The sequence below is a fragment of the Maniola hyperantus genome, chromosome 9 (genome assembly GCF_902806685.2).
Source record: "Maniola hyperantus chromosome 9, iAphHyp1.2, whole genome shotgun sequence".
NCBI classification, from domain to species: Eukaryota; Metazoa; Arthropoda; class Insecta; order Lepidoptera; family Nymphalidae; genus Maniola; species Maniola hyperantus.
In genome coordinates this window covers 15,785,983-15,801,602 of record NC_048544.1, presented here as the reverse complement: position 1 = coordinate 15,801,602, position 15,620 = coordinate 15,785,983, and the positions used below count along the sequence as shown (strand labels likewise).

The window sequence follows — 15,620 nt, the reverse complement described above, 5'->3', positions numbered from 1 at the left end:
TATGTTGATTAGTCTCCCTTACGAGGATCTTGTACAGCTGTTTGATGCTGTGCATGTGGCAGGCGACGGCGCCGGGGTGGGCAAGGGCCGCACCATCGCCGGCATCATCTTCGAGAACTACTTGCGCGGCAGGAGACGCGCGCTGTGGGTGTCCGTGTCGAACGACCTGAAGTACGACGCGGAGCGCGACCTGCGCGACATCGGCGCCGGCAAGATCGAGGTGTACTCGCTTAGTAAGGTGAGATACAGGCCTCGATTCCTAAACTAAATTTAGAGTATCTGCATCTTTTTCTTTACAATATTGCTAAAAAAAGACAACATGACTTTTACATTTAAAGACACATTTTAGTGCGCTCTTCAAATTATCTAAATATTTGTTTGCAAAAATTACAAAAATTGACATGTTCACATAGTGCAAAAAACTGACTCCTATAAGAAATTGCGAGAATTTGCTAGTGCAAATATATGTGCCAATAATAGGTCGCGTCCATCTGCTATTGGTTGTTGCCTCTATACGCGTGAATTATGAGCGAGATAGCACGAGTCTGTTGTTCTTGCGTTCAGCAATAAGCTGTTATTGGTGTAAGTTCGGTTGTAGTCGGTTGCCGATGCGACTTAGTGACGTGAAGTTGGAGCTGACTACAGCTACTAAGCAGCTCCAAGTTCACGTCTCGCGGTGCGTGTGTGGGCAGCTGAAGTACGCGAAGATCTCGTCGGGCGTGAACGGCAACGTGAAGAAGGGCGTGGTGTTCAGCACGTACAGCGCGCTCATCGGCGAGACGCAGGCCGACACCAAGTACCGCTCGCGCCTCAAGCAGCTGCTGCAGTGGTGCGGCGACGACTTCGATGGCGTCGTATCCTTTGTGCATACTACACACCCACACCCACACCAGCCAGTGAACTTTACTTGTACTTGTAACTTCCCTTCGATCTCTTGTTCGGGAGACTGTAAACGCTTCCCAAACGTACGCCAAACTCTGCCAAAAATACTTATATTTTTCTGTATCTTGTACTGTTTTTCTGTGTATACGTCCTCCTAAGAGCGCCTCCTGTGAGGCTGACCGGACCACAGCTTAGGATGACGTTGGGATGGATGGGTTGATTGGACTTGGTTAGTCCGTGCGCCTCCGAGGCCGTCGCGTGAGTCCGCGTCCGCCGGCGAAGACGCGCTCGCCGGCGGACGCGGACCGTTGAGGACGTGCTTAGGGCATCTTATCAACCGGCACCAATGAAGTCCTGAAGTGCCGCATCAGATTGTGTTCGACGAGTGTCACAAGGCCAAGAACCTGTGCCCCGTGGGGTCGGGCAAGGCCACCAAGACGGGGCTCACGGCGCTGGAGCTGCAGAACAAGCTGCCCAAGGCGCGCGTGGTGTACGCGTCCGCCACGGGCGCGTCCGAGCCGCGCAACATGGCCTACATGGTGCGCCTGGGCATCTGGGGCGAGGGCACGCCCTTCCCCACCTTCATGGACTTCATCAACGCCGTGGAGAAGAGGTAACCTTCATCATTTTGGTTTACTCGTGGTGGTCAACATTTCAGCGAATTCTCTGGTAATTAGACCAATCCAAAGAATTTGTAGAATGTGATTCAGATACTTGTGACGACATTGCTTTGCTGTCCAGGGAAATTATACAAAAAGACGTCTCAACTTCGGAAAATTATCTGAAAAGCTGGATTTTAGGATGAACTTCAATAGGCTAGTTGACACTTTTTTTAAGTAGGTCTTAAATGGTAAATATTTGTCCTATTAGATCAAAAAAATTAACACTATATTTTTTTGCGCCCTAAAAACCGTAAAACTTTAATTTAAAAATATATTTTTCTTAGACCGGTGAAAACACTGTCGGCCATGTTTGGCCGATAGATTATCTGTGCTCTGACGTCATGCATTTGTAAACAACAGCATAACCTACCAACGTTTAATAAACATGACTTCTATACTAGTTTACATGAAAAATATAGTAATTATCGTTATTGTATCATCCGAGAATGTAAAAACGCATCGATAAAGACCACAGGAAAGTTGTGGATTAGAGTGCCCAGTGAAATAAATATACGTAACACGCGAAGACTTGCTTAAAGGGATCCTATATGACTAACGACTTCAACCCAAATTTATTTTTGCAGAGATCACTTTGTTGTAAGTCTAACTTAATAACTTATTCAATTTATAAAGAGAAAACGATAATTTTTTACGTTTACTATGAGTTTTTAGAAATATATAAAAACTAGCTTATGCTCGTGACTTCGCCCGCGTGGACTTCATAAATTTCAAACCCCCATTTAACCCACTCAGGGGTGGAATTTCAAAAAATCCTTTCCTAGTGGATACCTTCTCTTTACCTACAAAGAACACACCCACCAAATTTCATGTATCTAGAACCAGCTGTTTAGATGTTTAGGCTGTGCGTTGATATATAAGTTAGTCAGGAGGACTTGAAATTAACTTATATATATGGATACTACGTTAGTCAATAGGGATGACATTTGTTTGTTTATATATTTAATGACGTCACATCATGGCTGACAGCGTTTTCTGAGTTTCAAATAAAAATAAAAACTGTATTTTTTTTAATTGGATTTATATATCCATCCTGCGCTTTTAATAATTGTTATTGATATATTTCGTTGTCTTAAGCAAAATACTATAATAAATAATCATTTATTGGACGAAATTAGATATGAGTCAAGTAGCCTATTGTTGTTCTAAACGAAATATCAACTATCTCCTGGTTTGAGTGCCGCCGAATTTTTACAAGAAAATAGAGATCAAAGGTCACTAAAAACGGGGTTTCGCGAATATTTCGGTAATCTTCGTAATTTTAAGAGAAAAATTAGTGTCATCAAAGTGTAGCTTTAATTATCATAAATTCATAGAGATTCGCATATCCAACTCAGTAAAATTACACTTGAGCGCTTATTTCTTTCATTTCAAACTATCCTTACAGTGCCCGGCAACCAACTTGAACGTTGACGCGATTGAATGGCGGGCGCACGCGATGCCTGTCATTAGTTGATAAGTCGAGCCTTGCTTTGCTTTCCCCAACAACGCCGCTTCAAGCTCAAGTTGTTTGCGGCAGTATACAACGACACCAGATGAACAGCTTCAAGGCTAATGGGGTGGTGTGTGCAGGGGCGTGGGCGCCATGGAGATCGTGGCCATGGACATGAAGCTGCGGGGCATGTACATCGCGCGCCAGCTGTCCTTCCACGGCGTGTCCTTCAAGATCGAGGAGGTGCCGCTCGCGGACTCCTTCCGTGACGTGTACGACAAGTCCGTCGCGCTGGTAAGTCTGCCATTTCTCGTGGGTTGGTGCTTGGTGCTTGGTAGGGCCTAGTTGGGATGAGATGTATTCGTTGGTTGCAGTGGGTGGAAGCCATGCAGCGCTTCACGGAGGCCGCGGAGCTGATCGACGCGGAGCCGCGCATGAGGAAGACCATGTGGGGGCAGTTCTGGTCGGCGCATCAGCGGTTCTTCAAGTACCTCTGCATCGCTGCCAAGGTACGTACAACCGTAATATGTTCCCTTCACGGATTATTCTTAGATTAATATAATAGAGTAACACGCGATTGAAAACTTAACCAAAGTCCATCCAAATGTACAATCTCATCAAAATCTGGGGGCAGTTCTGGTCGCATCACAAGGCTGGAAGTGGTTTTCAGCCTTAAATATGCGATTATACGTTGTTGTGCCACCACGCAGGTGAACCAGGCCGTGGTGCTGGCGCGCGAGGCGGTCAAGTGCGGCAAGTGCGTGGTGATCGGGCTGCAGAGCACGGGCGAGGCGCGCACGCTCGACCAGCTCGAGCGCGACGACGGCGAGCTCAGCGACTTTGTCTCCACCGCCAAGTGGGTCACCGCCACTCTCCACTGACACACGCCCCGTCACGTGCCACCACGCAGGTGAACCAGGCCGTGGTGCTGGCGCGCGAGGCGGTCAAGTGCGGCAAGTGCGTGGTGATCGGGCTGCAGAGCACGGGCGAGGCGCGCACGCTCGACCAGCTCGAGCGCGACGACGGCGAGCTCAGCGACTTTGTCTCCACCGCCAAGTGAGTCACCGCCACTCTCCACTGACACACGCCCCGTCACGTGCCACCACGCAGGTGAACCAGGCCGTGGTGCTGGCGCGCGAGGCGGTCAAGTGCGGCAAGTGCGTGGTGATCGGGCTGCAGAGCACGGGCGAGGCGCGCACGCTCGACCAGCTCGAGCGCGACGACGGCGAGCTCAGCGACTTTGTCTCCACCGCCAAGTGAGTCACCGCCACTCTCCACTGACACACGCCCCGTCACGTGCCACCACGCAGGTGAACCAAGCCGTGGTGCTGGCGCGCGAGGCGGTCAAGTGCGGCAAGTGCGTGGTGATCGGGCTGCAGAGCACGGGCGAGGCGCGCACGCTCGACCAGCTCGAGCGCGACGACGGCGAGCTCAGCGACTTTGTCTCCACCGCCAAGTGAGTCACCGCCACTCTCCACTGACACACGCCCCGTCACGTGCCACCACGCAGGTGAACCAGGCCGTGGTGCTGGCGCGCGAGGCGGTCAAGTGCGGCAAGTGCGTGGTGATCGGGCTGCAGAGCACGGGCGAGGCGCGCACGCTCGACCAGCTCGAGCGCGACGACGGCGAGCTCAGCGACTTTGTCTCCACCGCCAAGTGAGTCACCGCCACTCTCCACTGACACACGCCCCGTCACGTGCCACCACGCAGGTGAACCAGGCCGTGGTGCTGGCGCGCGAGGCGGTCAAGTGCGGCAAGTGCGTGGTGATCGGGCTGCAGAGCACGGGCGAGGCGCGCACGCTCGACCAGCTCGAGCGCGACGACGGCGAGCTCAGCGACTTTGTCTCCACCGCCAAGTGAGTCACCGCCACTCTCCACTGACACACGCCCCGTCACGTGCCACCACGCAGGTGAACCAGGCCGTGGTGCTGGCGCGCGAGGCGGTCAAGTGCGGCAAGTGCGTGGTGATCGGGCTGCAGAGCACGGGCGAGGCGCGCACGCTCGACCAGCTCGAGCGCGACGACGGCGAGCTCAGCGACTTTGTCTCCACCGCCAAGTGAGTCACCGCCACTCTCCACTGACACACGCCCCGTCACGTGCCACCACGCAGGTGAACCAGGCCGTGGTGCTGGCGCGCGAGGCGGTCAAGTGCGGCAAGTGCGTGGTGATCGGGCTGCAGAGCACGGGCGAGGCGCGCACGCTCGACCAGCTCGAGCGCGACGACGGCGAGCTCAGCGACTTTGTCTCCACCGCCAAGTGAGTCACCGCCACTCTCCACTGACACACGCCCCGTCACGTGCCACCACGCAGGTGAACCAGGCCGTGGTGCTGGCGCGCGAGGCGGTCAAGTGCGGCAAGTGCGTGGTGATCGGGCTGCAGAGCACGGGCGAGGCGCGCACGCTCGACCAGCTCGAGCGCGACGACGGCGAGCTCAGCGACTTTGTCTCCACCGCCAAGTGAGTCACCGCCACTCTCCACTGACACACGCCCCGTCACGTGCCACCACGCAGGTGAACCAGGCCGTGGTGCTGGCGCGCGAGGCGGTCAAGTGCGGCAAGTGCGTGGTGATCGGGCTGCAGAGCACGGGCGAGGCGCGCACGCTCGACCAGCTCGAGCGCGACGACGGCGAGCTCAGCGACTTCGTCTCCACCGCCAAGTGAGTCACCGCCACTCTCCACTGACACACGCCCCGTCACGAACAAGAACTCGTCGTTCAAGTGGCCACGTTTGCACACAAACACATCTACACTCTCCTAGGAGTTCATTCATACACACGCGAAACGATATCGTGAGCTCCATTGCCATGTCACAGTGTAAAGAAAGACGCCTTTAATGTCGTGGTAAATAACGACCACGACGACTTCTCGACATAGAATTCTAGCTACATCGGCCAGCTGGGGTCGCTCCTTCGTCCCACACTTGCCGTGCGATTGCTCCGTCTAGACGGCCTCGTCGAACCTCTGCATGTATCATGATATCCTTACTCTCTGGTCACGTAAGACCTAACTCCAGCTGACACGCGCGTGTGGACTTGGTGTCCTGGAAAGATTCCTTCGTCTCCCTTGCTGAATGAGACATTCGTACTATAACATTTGACATTATTGCCGACAGAGGCGCACGCACACGCACTACTGCTATTTTTGTGCGATTGCATGTCACTTTCTATTCCCCCGATACTTGTGAGTTTTGAAATGTCAAAAAATTTAAAAACCAGGTACTTGTTACCATGTATGTTTTAGTTAGATTACGCAATATTCTGTCGACAGGGGCGTGTTCCAAACCCTAGTGGAGAAACACTTCCCGGCGCCGGATCGGGAGCGAATCAACCGGCTGCTGGGACTGGAGGCCAAGACGAAGACTGTGGTGCCCATCCCGGTCGTCACTCCCCTCAACGGCAAGAACGGCCTCGACGACACCAACGCGGCCAAGAGGAAGAGTGAGTACAACTTGCTGGCTCTCATTTGGGCAATTCGTTGTCGTATCGAAGGAGTTGGAGCTGACAATGTCACGACGTTGTGAGCTTCCAAAACCAAGGCTCTCAATTAGGCTCGCTTTGTTTTACCGAATTCTCTGAGGCTTTTGGACCGATTTGAAAATATTTTTTTAATCAACAAATTTTCTGAGATGGTTTCATACAAATTTCTCGATTCAACTCTTTAATCCTGATGCTGCAGGGTTACTGCTTGTAAGTTATGAAGATTCAGGAACTGTTTATGGTGAATCATTATTGTAGGTACCAAGCAACGATTTAATGATTAGATTCCCAAGTCCCCAGTTCCTCAACCCTAATGATGATGTACTCCTAAACAATAAGGATTCGGGAACTGTTGATGGTGAAATAATATTTTAGGTACCAAGCATAGACTACATTGGAGTTCAGGTCCCAACTCTTCCATCATCATGATGCTGCAAGTAGTGAACTCGTAAGTTGTGAGAGTTCAGGGGTTGTTGATCCGCTCCTTGAATAACCCCATGTCATTTGTGTGGCAGTGACGGCGCGGCAGCAGGCGAACGCGGCGGCCAAGCGCATGCGCGGCGGCTCGTCCTCGGACGAGTTCATCCGCTCCGACGACGAGCTCGACGCCGAGCTGGAGGCCGAGGCGGAGGCTGAGTCGGAGCGCGACGAGCGCCGCTCTGACTCCGACCTCAGCGACTTCAACCCGTTCCGCGCCGGCAGCGACAGCGACGACGGTGAGTGCGGGTTGCGGAGCCTGGTCGATATCGACCATCATGTTACGTGAGTTTGGAGAGAGTACTTACTTATTTGACTGACTTAGTGACCCAAAGAAGTTCTTGACGTCCGACATAAGAAAGACACTTTGAATTCAAAAAAAATTTAACTACGTCGTTGATGAATATGTTGAAAAAGAGAGGACCCAAGTGTGATCCTTGTGGGACCCCCGAAGTTATGCTCATGAATGTAGAACAGAACCACTTTATGGCAACTGCCGGGCTCCTATCACGCAAATAGGATTCATCCCAACGGAGCAGGTCACCGCGAATGCCAAACTTTAAAAGTTTTTGTACAAATGAATCACGACAGATATTGTCAAAGGCTTTTTAATAGTCTAAATTTAAAAATAGTTAAAATTTATGGATTGGTACAACAAATGATCTCTTATAATATATGTGCCATAATATCCATCTTAAGTGATAAGTAAAACAAAAATGGTAACGCAACGGAAACATGGTGATGACATTCCCGAGGGGGTACCCATCTGGACCGTACAAGTCCTTTAATTACATCCAGTTTTTAAGATCCAGATATTATCTGAAAAATGTGCCTTTCAGTCCCAGATCTTATTCTCTTTTAGAGGTTTTCATCCCTGTGTTTTCGAAGACTAAGCCTGAATAACTAATTCAAAAAATTAAATTTAGTTCAGACTATGTTAATTTACTCCTTCACAGAGCCGTGGGTGGGGCGTAAGAAAAAAGTGTCAAAAAAGAAAAAGGTGCCCGCTGCGAAGAAGAAGACGAGCACTCAGGACAAGATCGAGACGATGTTTTCGCGCAAGAGCCTCGCGCCTCCCGCGCCCACCGTCACCGTCACGTCGGCGGGCCGCAGCCTCACCGGCACGCCCGTCGGCACCAACGGCCTGTACCTGGGTGAGTAGCCCAGTCATCGTTTGATCCTCTCTCCATCGTTTCTTCATACCTATTTGGAGCCATTTCCACTTGTAATCTTTCATCGTCATTGCGCTTACGCCCTCTTTGAAATCCCTTACATCAAGATATTCATGCCTCTCCCCAGCTAATCTATCTCGATACCTTTCCATCGCTTTGTCAACGTTTTATATGCCCATCATCATCATCATCATCATCTACAACTGATAGACATATGTGGACATATATAGCCACTTTTCTCAAATTAGTTCTTTTCGCAAATCCGCCACCGTGTCGCGCCGCCTTGGCACGCACCGCCCCGCGCGCCAAGGCCCCGCCGCGACTTGAAAGTTCACTGCGTGCAGTGTACACTGTACACTGTTCACCCGCAGGGAAGTTTGGCATATCTACCTACTCATATTTTTCATTAAAATCCTCTTTGATATAGGTAATTCAATCCACGAAGACGCGCCCCACTCTTTTCCGCAATCGCTTACAGTGCATGTGTGCAATGAAGACTGCAAGAATGTGAGTTGTATTACCACGCAGCGACTAGCTATGTGGGCACTCGCACACATGCTTAAATAGCAGAAAATTTCGTAATTAACTGGAAGTATGCTCTACTTCATATATTCACCTACTTTAAAAAATTAAATATAAGACGTAATGGTCCTGCATATGATAATGAATTAATTATGTTATTGGCATAGACATAGTATAATACTAGATATTGATTGGTAATAATATTCTTATCACAAGAAATAATGTATGTATTGATAATATAAGTGTCATCATCATCATGATCAACCCATCACCGGCTCACTATAGAGCACAGGTCTCCTCTCAGAGTGAGATGGGTTTTGGCCATAGTCTACCACGCTGGCCAAGTGCAGATTGGCAGACTTCACACACCTTTGAGAACATTATGGAGAACTCTCAGGCATGCAGGTTTCGTCACGATGTTTTCCTTCACCGTTAAAGCAAGTGATATTTTAAGATTTTTAAGTAATATAAGTGTAGGCGTCATATACAGGGTTACAGGAAAATAGGACACGATCTCGTTTAGGGGTTGTAGTACAGGACATTAGCTATCAAACGAGCCCTAAAGTGCTTATGCGAAAGTGTATCGTTTTCGAGTTATTCATTTTTTATTTTTTTCTTGGTAAAGGGGTGTTTGCCCACTTTAAAAATTAATAAAAAAAAGGAACAATGTATTTCATCAGTTTTTTTTATTTCTTGCGAGTACATATCCTTGTTAATAATAAACAGTTATAAAACAAAAAAAAAATCTTCAAGCATTTTAAAATTACAGCCCAAAAGCTGTACAAGTTTTCGATTTTTAAATTTAATTCTTTGAATAACTTGCAATTTTTTTGTTTAAATTACTATGGCACTTATCCTGCGGATTATTTTAAAAACATCTACGTTTCGTTAGCTATCCATTGGTACAAAAAAGTAAAAAAAAAAATCATAAAATCAAAAAAATAACACAACAAAGAGACCAGATAGAAAATTCTAACAAATGCTATTGCCAAAGAATTAAATCACAATCAATGTACAAACAAGTTTAATGCAAAATCGCTAAAGATTATTTTTCAATGAGGTCAAAAGGTAGTATAAAATCAGTCAAGTGCGAGTCGGGCTCGCACACGAAGGGTTCCGTACCATCGTACAAGAAATAACACTTTTTATTTTTTTTTAATTTTTATGGCGGCCATTTTGTAATTTTTGGTATTTGTTGTTATAGCGGCAATAAAAATACACATTCTGTGAAAATGAAATGAAAAAAAATGAATAACTCCCCGCACCCCGCGGTTTCCCCTCGCTATAAATAGTGGGGCGCGTCTTCGTGGATTGAAATATCTATACCTAACTTGTGTTCATTATTTATATTCGTATTTTACTATAATAACCGTAACATAAAATACTATTCTATTTTATTCAGGATAGAAATTCATTTATTTGACATACACAGTAAAAAAATAAGAAGAAAAGTAAAACAATAGCAGCGCCTGCGGGTGTACCGACACTATGTTGCCGCAGGTCCGTCGCGCGCCGTGGCGCCGGCGCGGTCGGCCATCGAGCGCGCCTGCAGCATGAAGGAGCAGCTGCTGGCGGCCGTGGAGCGCCTCGGCCGCCGTCTGCCGCCCAACACGCTCGACCAGCTCGTCGACGAGCTCGGCGGCACCGACAACGTCGCCGAGGTACTACACAGACACTTGCACAACACTACTGTCCTGTGAGGACTCTTCCACTGGGTGCAGTTCTTGTAGAGGAAGCCTATGGGATACTTGCACATTCAGTCAACACTTGTTATACATGCAATATGTAGGTGTGACTCAACGGGAGCATGTGACATATTATTTATTGAAATGAATAAGCATAGTTTAGAAACCCTGGGTCAGTAAGTGAACCTTTCTCCAGATGACGGGCAGGAAGGGCCGCGTGGTGCAGACGGAGGACGGCCAGATCCTGTACGAGAGCCGCTCGGAGGCCGACGTGCCGCTGGAGACGCTCAACCTGACGGAGAAGCAGCGCTTCATGGACGGCGAGAAGGACGTGGCCATCATCTCCGAGGCGGCCTCCAGCGGCATATCGCTGCAGAGCGATCGCAGGTGACTAGTCACTCGTCACTCTAAAGTAAAACATTGAGTTCGTATGATCTGTATCCGTGCTGTAAAATGCGTATACATACGCATTTTACAGTGAAAGCCATTTTAACAGCACTAAAACATCAATGGCAACTATTTTTTTGACTACAATTTCCTTTTGACACATGGAACCCCAGATATCGATTTTGAAAGAAATCAGCCCTCATTGCCAAATAAATGAACATTAGGGAACAATAAGGCAACTATTAGGATTTTTTCTCATTTTACTCCTCGGAAGCTCATAACATGCCAAAGGAAGCTTAGCTTCAAGAATTTAGTCATTCATGCCGCCGGAATTAACTAGGAATAAACGAATATTTTTGTTATAATTATGTATGCTTACTAAGTAAGTACTTACTGTAATTAATGCATTAATGTTGTTTTCTGCTATAGAGGTTTCCAAGGCTGAAAACTTAGTATTTCAAACTGAACTACTGAAGAAACAGTGTTTGACATTGAGTTTGACCGTTTCAGAGCGCGGAATCAGAGGCGGAGAGTTCACATAACGTTGGAGTTGCCGTGGTCGGCGGACAGAGCTATACAACAGTTTGGTAAGCCTCGAACACTTTCGTGTTGTTGTTGATTGGGTGCGAGGAAAGTTTCTGCTTTGGCGCAAGACTGGGTAATGTTGTGCGAGATTGGGGTTTGTGTTTACGTAAGTTCGAGCTTACATGAGAAGTTATCAAGTAATAAAGCAATATGTTCGTGGGCAGGTCGCACGCACCGCTCGAACCAAGTGAACGCGCCCGAGTACATCTTCCTGATCTCGGACCTGGCGGGCGAGCGGCGCTTCGCCTCCACCGTGGCCAAGCGCCTGGAGTCGCTGGGCGCGCTCACGCACGGCGACCGGCGCGCCACGGAGACCAGGGACCTCAGCCAGTTCAACATCGACAACAAATACGGTAAGCACTTGATGTTGAAACAGCAGCAGTCATCAGACGATATCATTAGAACAGATCTGCGCTGAATCTGCACATTCAACTTTCGGGTGTAGTACTTCTTACTCTACTCCACTTCTACTTGTAGCAAAAATTTTGATGTTTTCAAGATCTGTTTTTAAGGTATTTAAAACTAACTTGATGAAGCCTCATGACTTCGCATGGATTTAGGTTTTTAAAAATCCCTTGAGAACTCTTTGATTTATCAAAGTCCTTAACTTGATGGTGTTTTTGTTGTGATCAGGTCGCACGGCCCTGGAGGCGGTGATGAAGGCGATAATGAAGTACGAGACACCGCTGGTGCCGCCCCCGAGCGATTACTCGGGGGACTTCTTCCAGGACGTTGCCTCTGCGCTCGTGGGCGTCGGCCTCATCGTCAACAGCGAGGCCGCGCCCGGCATGCTGGCGTTAGACAAGGTAAATGAAACTTTATTCTCTTTCGATAGGGTTTTAATTCAAAAGAAGGACCTTTATCACAAATTAAATTTTTGGGGCATTCCAATTTTCGTAGTGAATTGAGGACCTTTGTCGCTAGTAACTACTTGTGGTAATCCAAATCTAGGTAATGATAAAAAGGATTTCGTGTATACTATATGAGTATAATTTGTATTGTTGCAGGACTACAACAACATGTCAAAGTTCCTCAACAGGATACTGGGCATGCCTGTGGACCTGCAGAACAGACTCTTCAAATACTTCACCGACACACTCGCCGCTGTTATGGAACAAGGTATGGCGGGTTGATATAGTTCACATTACATGAAAATCGGTCGGGGGTAGAATTTCCAAAATCTTGAAACAGTTTTTTTTTGAAACAATTTCTAACCAAAAGTCTAGATGTCAATTTTCGTTGATATAACTTTTAAAATGACGGCCCTAAAACTTTCATCCCCTATTTTTCCCCCCTTAGGAGTGAATTTCCTAATAATCTTATTGAGCGATAAAAAGGATCTGCTGTCAAAATGTTAGTCTTTAAACCCATTGGTTTAGACTGTGTGTTGTAGTTGTCTAGATATATATATAGACTGAAGTTTAGTGCAGGAGTAATGTTTGTTGTTTGTTCAGCTCGTCGCAGCGGGCGGTTCGACCTGGGCATCCTGGACCTGGGCAGCGCAGACGAGAGCGTGCGGCGCGTGCGCTGCGTGCGCTTCCTGCGCCGCCACGCCACGGGGCAGGCGCCCGTCGAGCTACACACCGTGCACTCCGAGGTACGTGTCGGAGTCTCCTGTTCCACCTGTTGTAGGTACAGTGAAGTTGGTGGTGTAAGGCCTAAGTGATGCTGTAACGTTTCAGCGCGGCCTGGAGTGGTCGGCGGCGCTGGAGAAGCTGTCGGAAGCCAGCTCGCCGGAGGAGGGCTTCTACCTGTCGGCGACGCCGCGCAACGGCAAGCTGACGGCCGTGCTGTGCCTCGCGCACGCGCCGGCGCGCCCGGAGCGGCGAGACCGCCTCGCCAAGAAGGAGCGCATGTTTCAGATATACAAGTGAGTACAATATACCCGGTATATAATACTTGGTACAGGCAGGCGCCGCACTCACTTCACTTTGACGGTTTTTGAGTTAGTCTCATCTCATAAGATAAAAAATTACAATTGCGATACACAGAGAGGCGTTTGTTTTTAGACTGCAGGGCCTTAAAACCGCCCTTATTGATTTTTGAAAATGGATGTGATTTAGTATAGCATGAAATGATCGATGTGGTGTGGTGGTGTGCGCAGAGCCAACACGGGGCTGCAGCTGCGGCTGGAGTCGCTGGCGGAGCTGGAGAAGAAGTTCCGGCGTGTGGAGGCGGGCGACGCGGAGAGCGCGTGGCGCGCGCAGCACGCGGCGGCGCTGCGCACGTGCGCGCACGCGTACTGGCGCGCCGCGTGCCGCGACCCGCACTGCGAGGTGGGGCTGCGGCGCCGCACGCACCACGTGCTGGCCGGCTCGCTGCTGGCCGTGTGGGCGCGCGTGGAGCACGCGCTGGCGGCGCGCTCGGCCGGCAAGATGCAGGTGGTGCGTCTCAAGACCGACGACGGCCTGAAGATTGTAGGTGAGCATACAAGAACTGCAGCTTCGCTACATGTTAAAGTGTCAAACAACACTTTATAGTATGGTAATTGGCAGTTATCTAATATATATCATTCCACACGATTCGAATATTCACGACATAAGATTTCTGCTGTCGATAAGAAATTCTTTAACAAAGGCGCCTGTGACTCGACCGTAAAAAGCGATGTTTATTTTTTCAAGGTACCCTCATTCCAAAGAACTGCGTGGAGACCCTCAAGGAGACGCTGTCGTCGGACGCCGTGTCCGTCACCGAGCAGACCTTCGAGTCGGAGCGTTAGGCGCGCGCCCCGCCGGACAGAGCACCCAGTGGGGCCCTAGGCGAGGCCGAAGCGACGCGCCGACTGCGTGTAGTGTTGAAGTGAAATGGAACGCGCGCGGGTTTCCATTGTTGAAGATCTGCGCAAGGGTTTTTATCGTGCCATGTAGTAAGTGAAATCTGTGCCACTAACTACTTGGTACTTTAAAACACTTCGATAAGAGATGGCGACCTTACAGAAGCTGTTCTGTTTGGCGGCCGTCTTAAATACGGACGGAATTAACGTCCGAAATGAGATCTGAGCTCCTCTCGCGTCGCGCCCGAAGTGTCACTTCAACAAGTCAGAGCTCGTATGGCTCAGTAGCTCGGCGGCGCAGGTAGCGGCCTGACGTCCGAGCGTCGTAGGTTCCCACTCCCGCGCCGGTAGCGGTAAATGGCAGGATAACGCGTGCCAAGCAAGAAACAAATCCAAAATGTTCCCTCCCGCTCGCACACTGTACTTATGTCATAGTGTGTAAGCGGGACGGCATGATTACCGCCGCTTCGTTTTGATTCGTTATTTATTGGCACGCGTCATACGCGCCTCACTCGGGCCCTGGCGCTTCGTTGGAAGGAAAAGTGGAATAGATGATATTAGTCATGTTACTGATGAGGCTGTACCCTTGCCACTGCGCGGCGTACACTTGTTGTTGTCGCCTGTCGCTCGAACGACAAGGCGGTCGCCCGAACTTAGTCAATTACGGGCAATACGAATGGTTTCCTTTCCGAATGATACCAAATTGAAGACGTACGTTTCAGTTGGAGAACGCGGGCGGCCATTCGGATGTACTGATTTATATTGATACATATATCATATTACAGTTATATCGTGCTTATTAAAAAAAGATTAGCTATAATATATTGCAGTTTTAATCCTGAACGATATGTAAATGAATAATTTATCGTTTTGATTAAAACTATTCGCGACAATTTGGGGCAGACCTGAGGTACAGTTCACGACGGTCAAGGAACTTGTAACAAAACATCGAGGCTTCGACGTCACTGGCAGGCGTCAAATGTTACTACATTTGAGGCAGAGAGCCCTATTTTTCTTTGATTTTACGTTGACATATCGTCGATTCAAGATCAAACCGACAGTTCCCTCCCTCTAGTTCACTCAGCCCGAGGTGTTGACATGTCTTTTTTTAATTCGCACGAATCGTCTTATTCCTAATGAAAATATTCGCTGACCGATCTCGTTGGAGAGGGTTTTGTTTTGTGATAGCTAAGGACTGTGTCCACTCAAGTGAATATACTTGTGTTCCTCTTGTATGTGTCGGTAGAGACAACTGGTGAGTGTATATGATAGAATGTTTTATTTATTTTACTGTAATCAGAACTAAGTCTGCCCGGACGAACTTGCGCGACCTTAGCATTCTATCAAGCTTTGACGATATCGAACAATGCTTTGAGTTGAGGCCAACCGTACTTTGGATGCGTTTTCGTACGAATTTGACTCGTGCGACCTTCCAAGTACTATGGAAGCGTGAGTCAAAATGACGCATGATCATCTTTAAAGTGACCTTTAGGATTATGAATGTATTAGGATATGGGAGCGCGCAGACTGGGCGTGAGGTAGTCGTACTT

The 15,620-nt window shown here is 48.8% G+C and overlaps 2 protein-coding genes across 2 annotated transcripts in view; both read left to right on the top strand.

The window, feature by feature from the left end:
- The window catches only part of Tbc1d22 (TBC1 domain family member 22), a 73,781-nt gene extending 71,935 nt beyond the window's left edge, over nt 1-1,846 (top strand). Inside the window, exon 6 of the transcript XR_011237127.1 lies at nt 1,683-1,846. The gene's annotated coding sequence lies outside the window, so the exon portion shown is untranslated. The remainder of the gene's footprint in view (nt 1-1,682) is intronic.
- sno (strawberry notch) overlaps nt 1-14,160 on the top strand; it is a 30,740-nt gene extending 16,580 nt beyond the window's left edge. Inside the window, exons 9-27 of the mRNA XM_069500962.1 lie at nt 63-238; nt 693-854; nt 1,254-1,495; nt 3,135-3,288; nt 3,369-3,503; nt 3,705-3,850; nt 6,261-6,430; nt 6,985-7,185; nt 7,903-8,100; nt 10,141-10,301; nt 10,522-10,712; nt 11,223-11,299; nt 11,462-11,650; nt 11,931-12,103; nt 12,305-12,416; nt 12,752-12,894; nt 12,980-13,167; nt 13,402-13,718; nt 13,919-14,160. Of these exons, the coding sequence (XP_069357063.1) occupies nt 63-238; nt 693-854; nt 1,254-1,495; nt 3,135-3,288; nt 3,369-3,503; nt 3,705-3,850; nt 6,261-6,430; nt 6,985-7,185; nt 7,903-8,100; nt 10,141-10,301; nt 10,522-10,712; nt 11,223-11,299; nt 11,462-11,650; nt 11,931-12,103; nt 12,305-12,416; nt 12,752-12,894; nt 12,980-13,167; nt 13,402-13,718; nt 13,919-14,016 (3,233 nt within the window). The 3' untranslated portion in view covers nt 14,017-14,160. The remainder of the gene's footprint in view (nt 1-62; nt 239-692; nt 855-1,253; nt 1,496-3,134; nt 3,289-3,368; nt 3,504-3,704; nt 3,851-6,260; nt 6,431-6,984; nt 7,186-7,902; nt 8,101-10,140; nt 10,302-10,521; nt 10,713-11,222; nt 11,300-11,461; nt 11,651-11,930; nt 12,104-12,304; nt 12,417-12,751; nt 12,895-12,979; nt 13,168-13,401; nt 13,719-13,918) is intronic.
- Nucleotides 14,161-15,620: the final 1,460 nt, after the last annotated feature.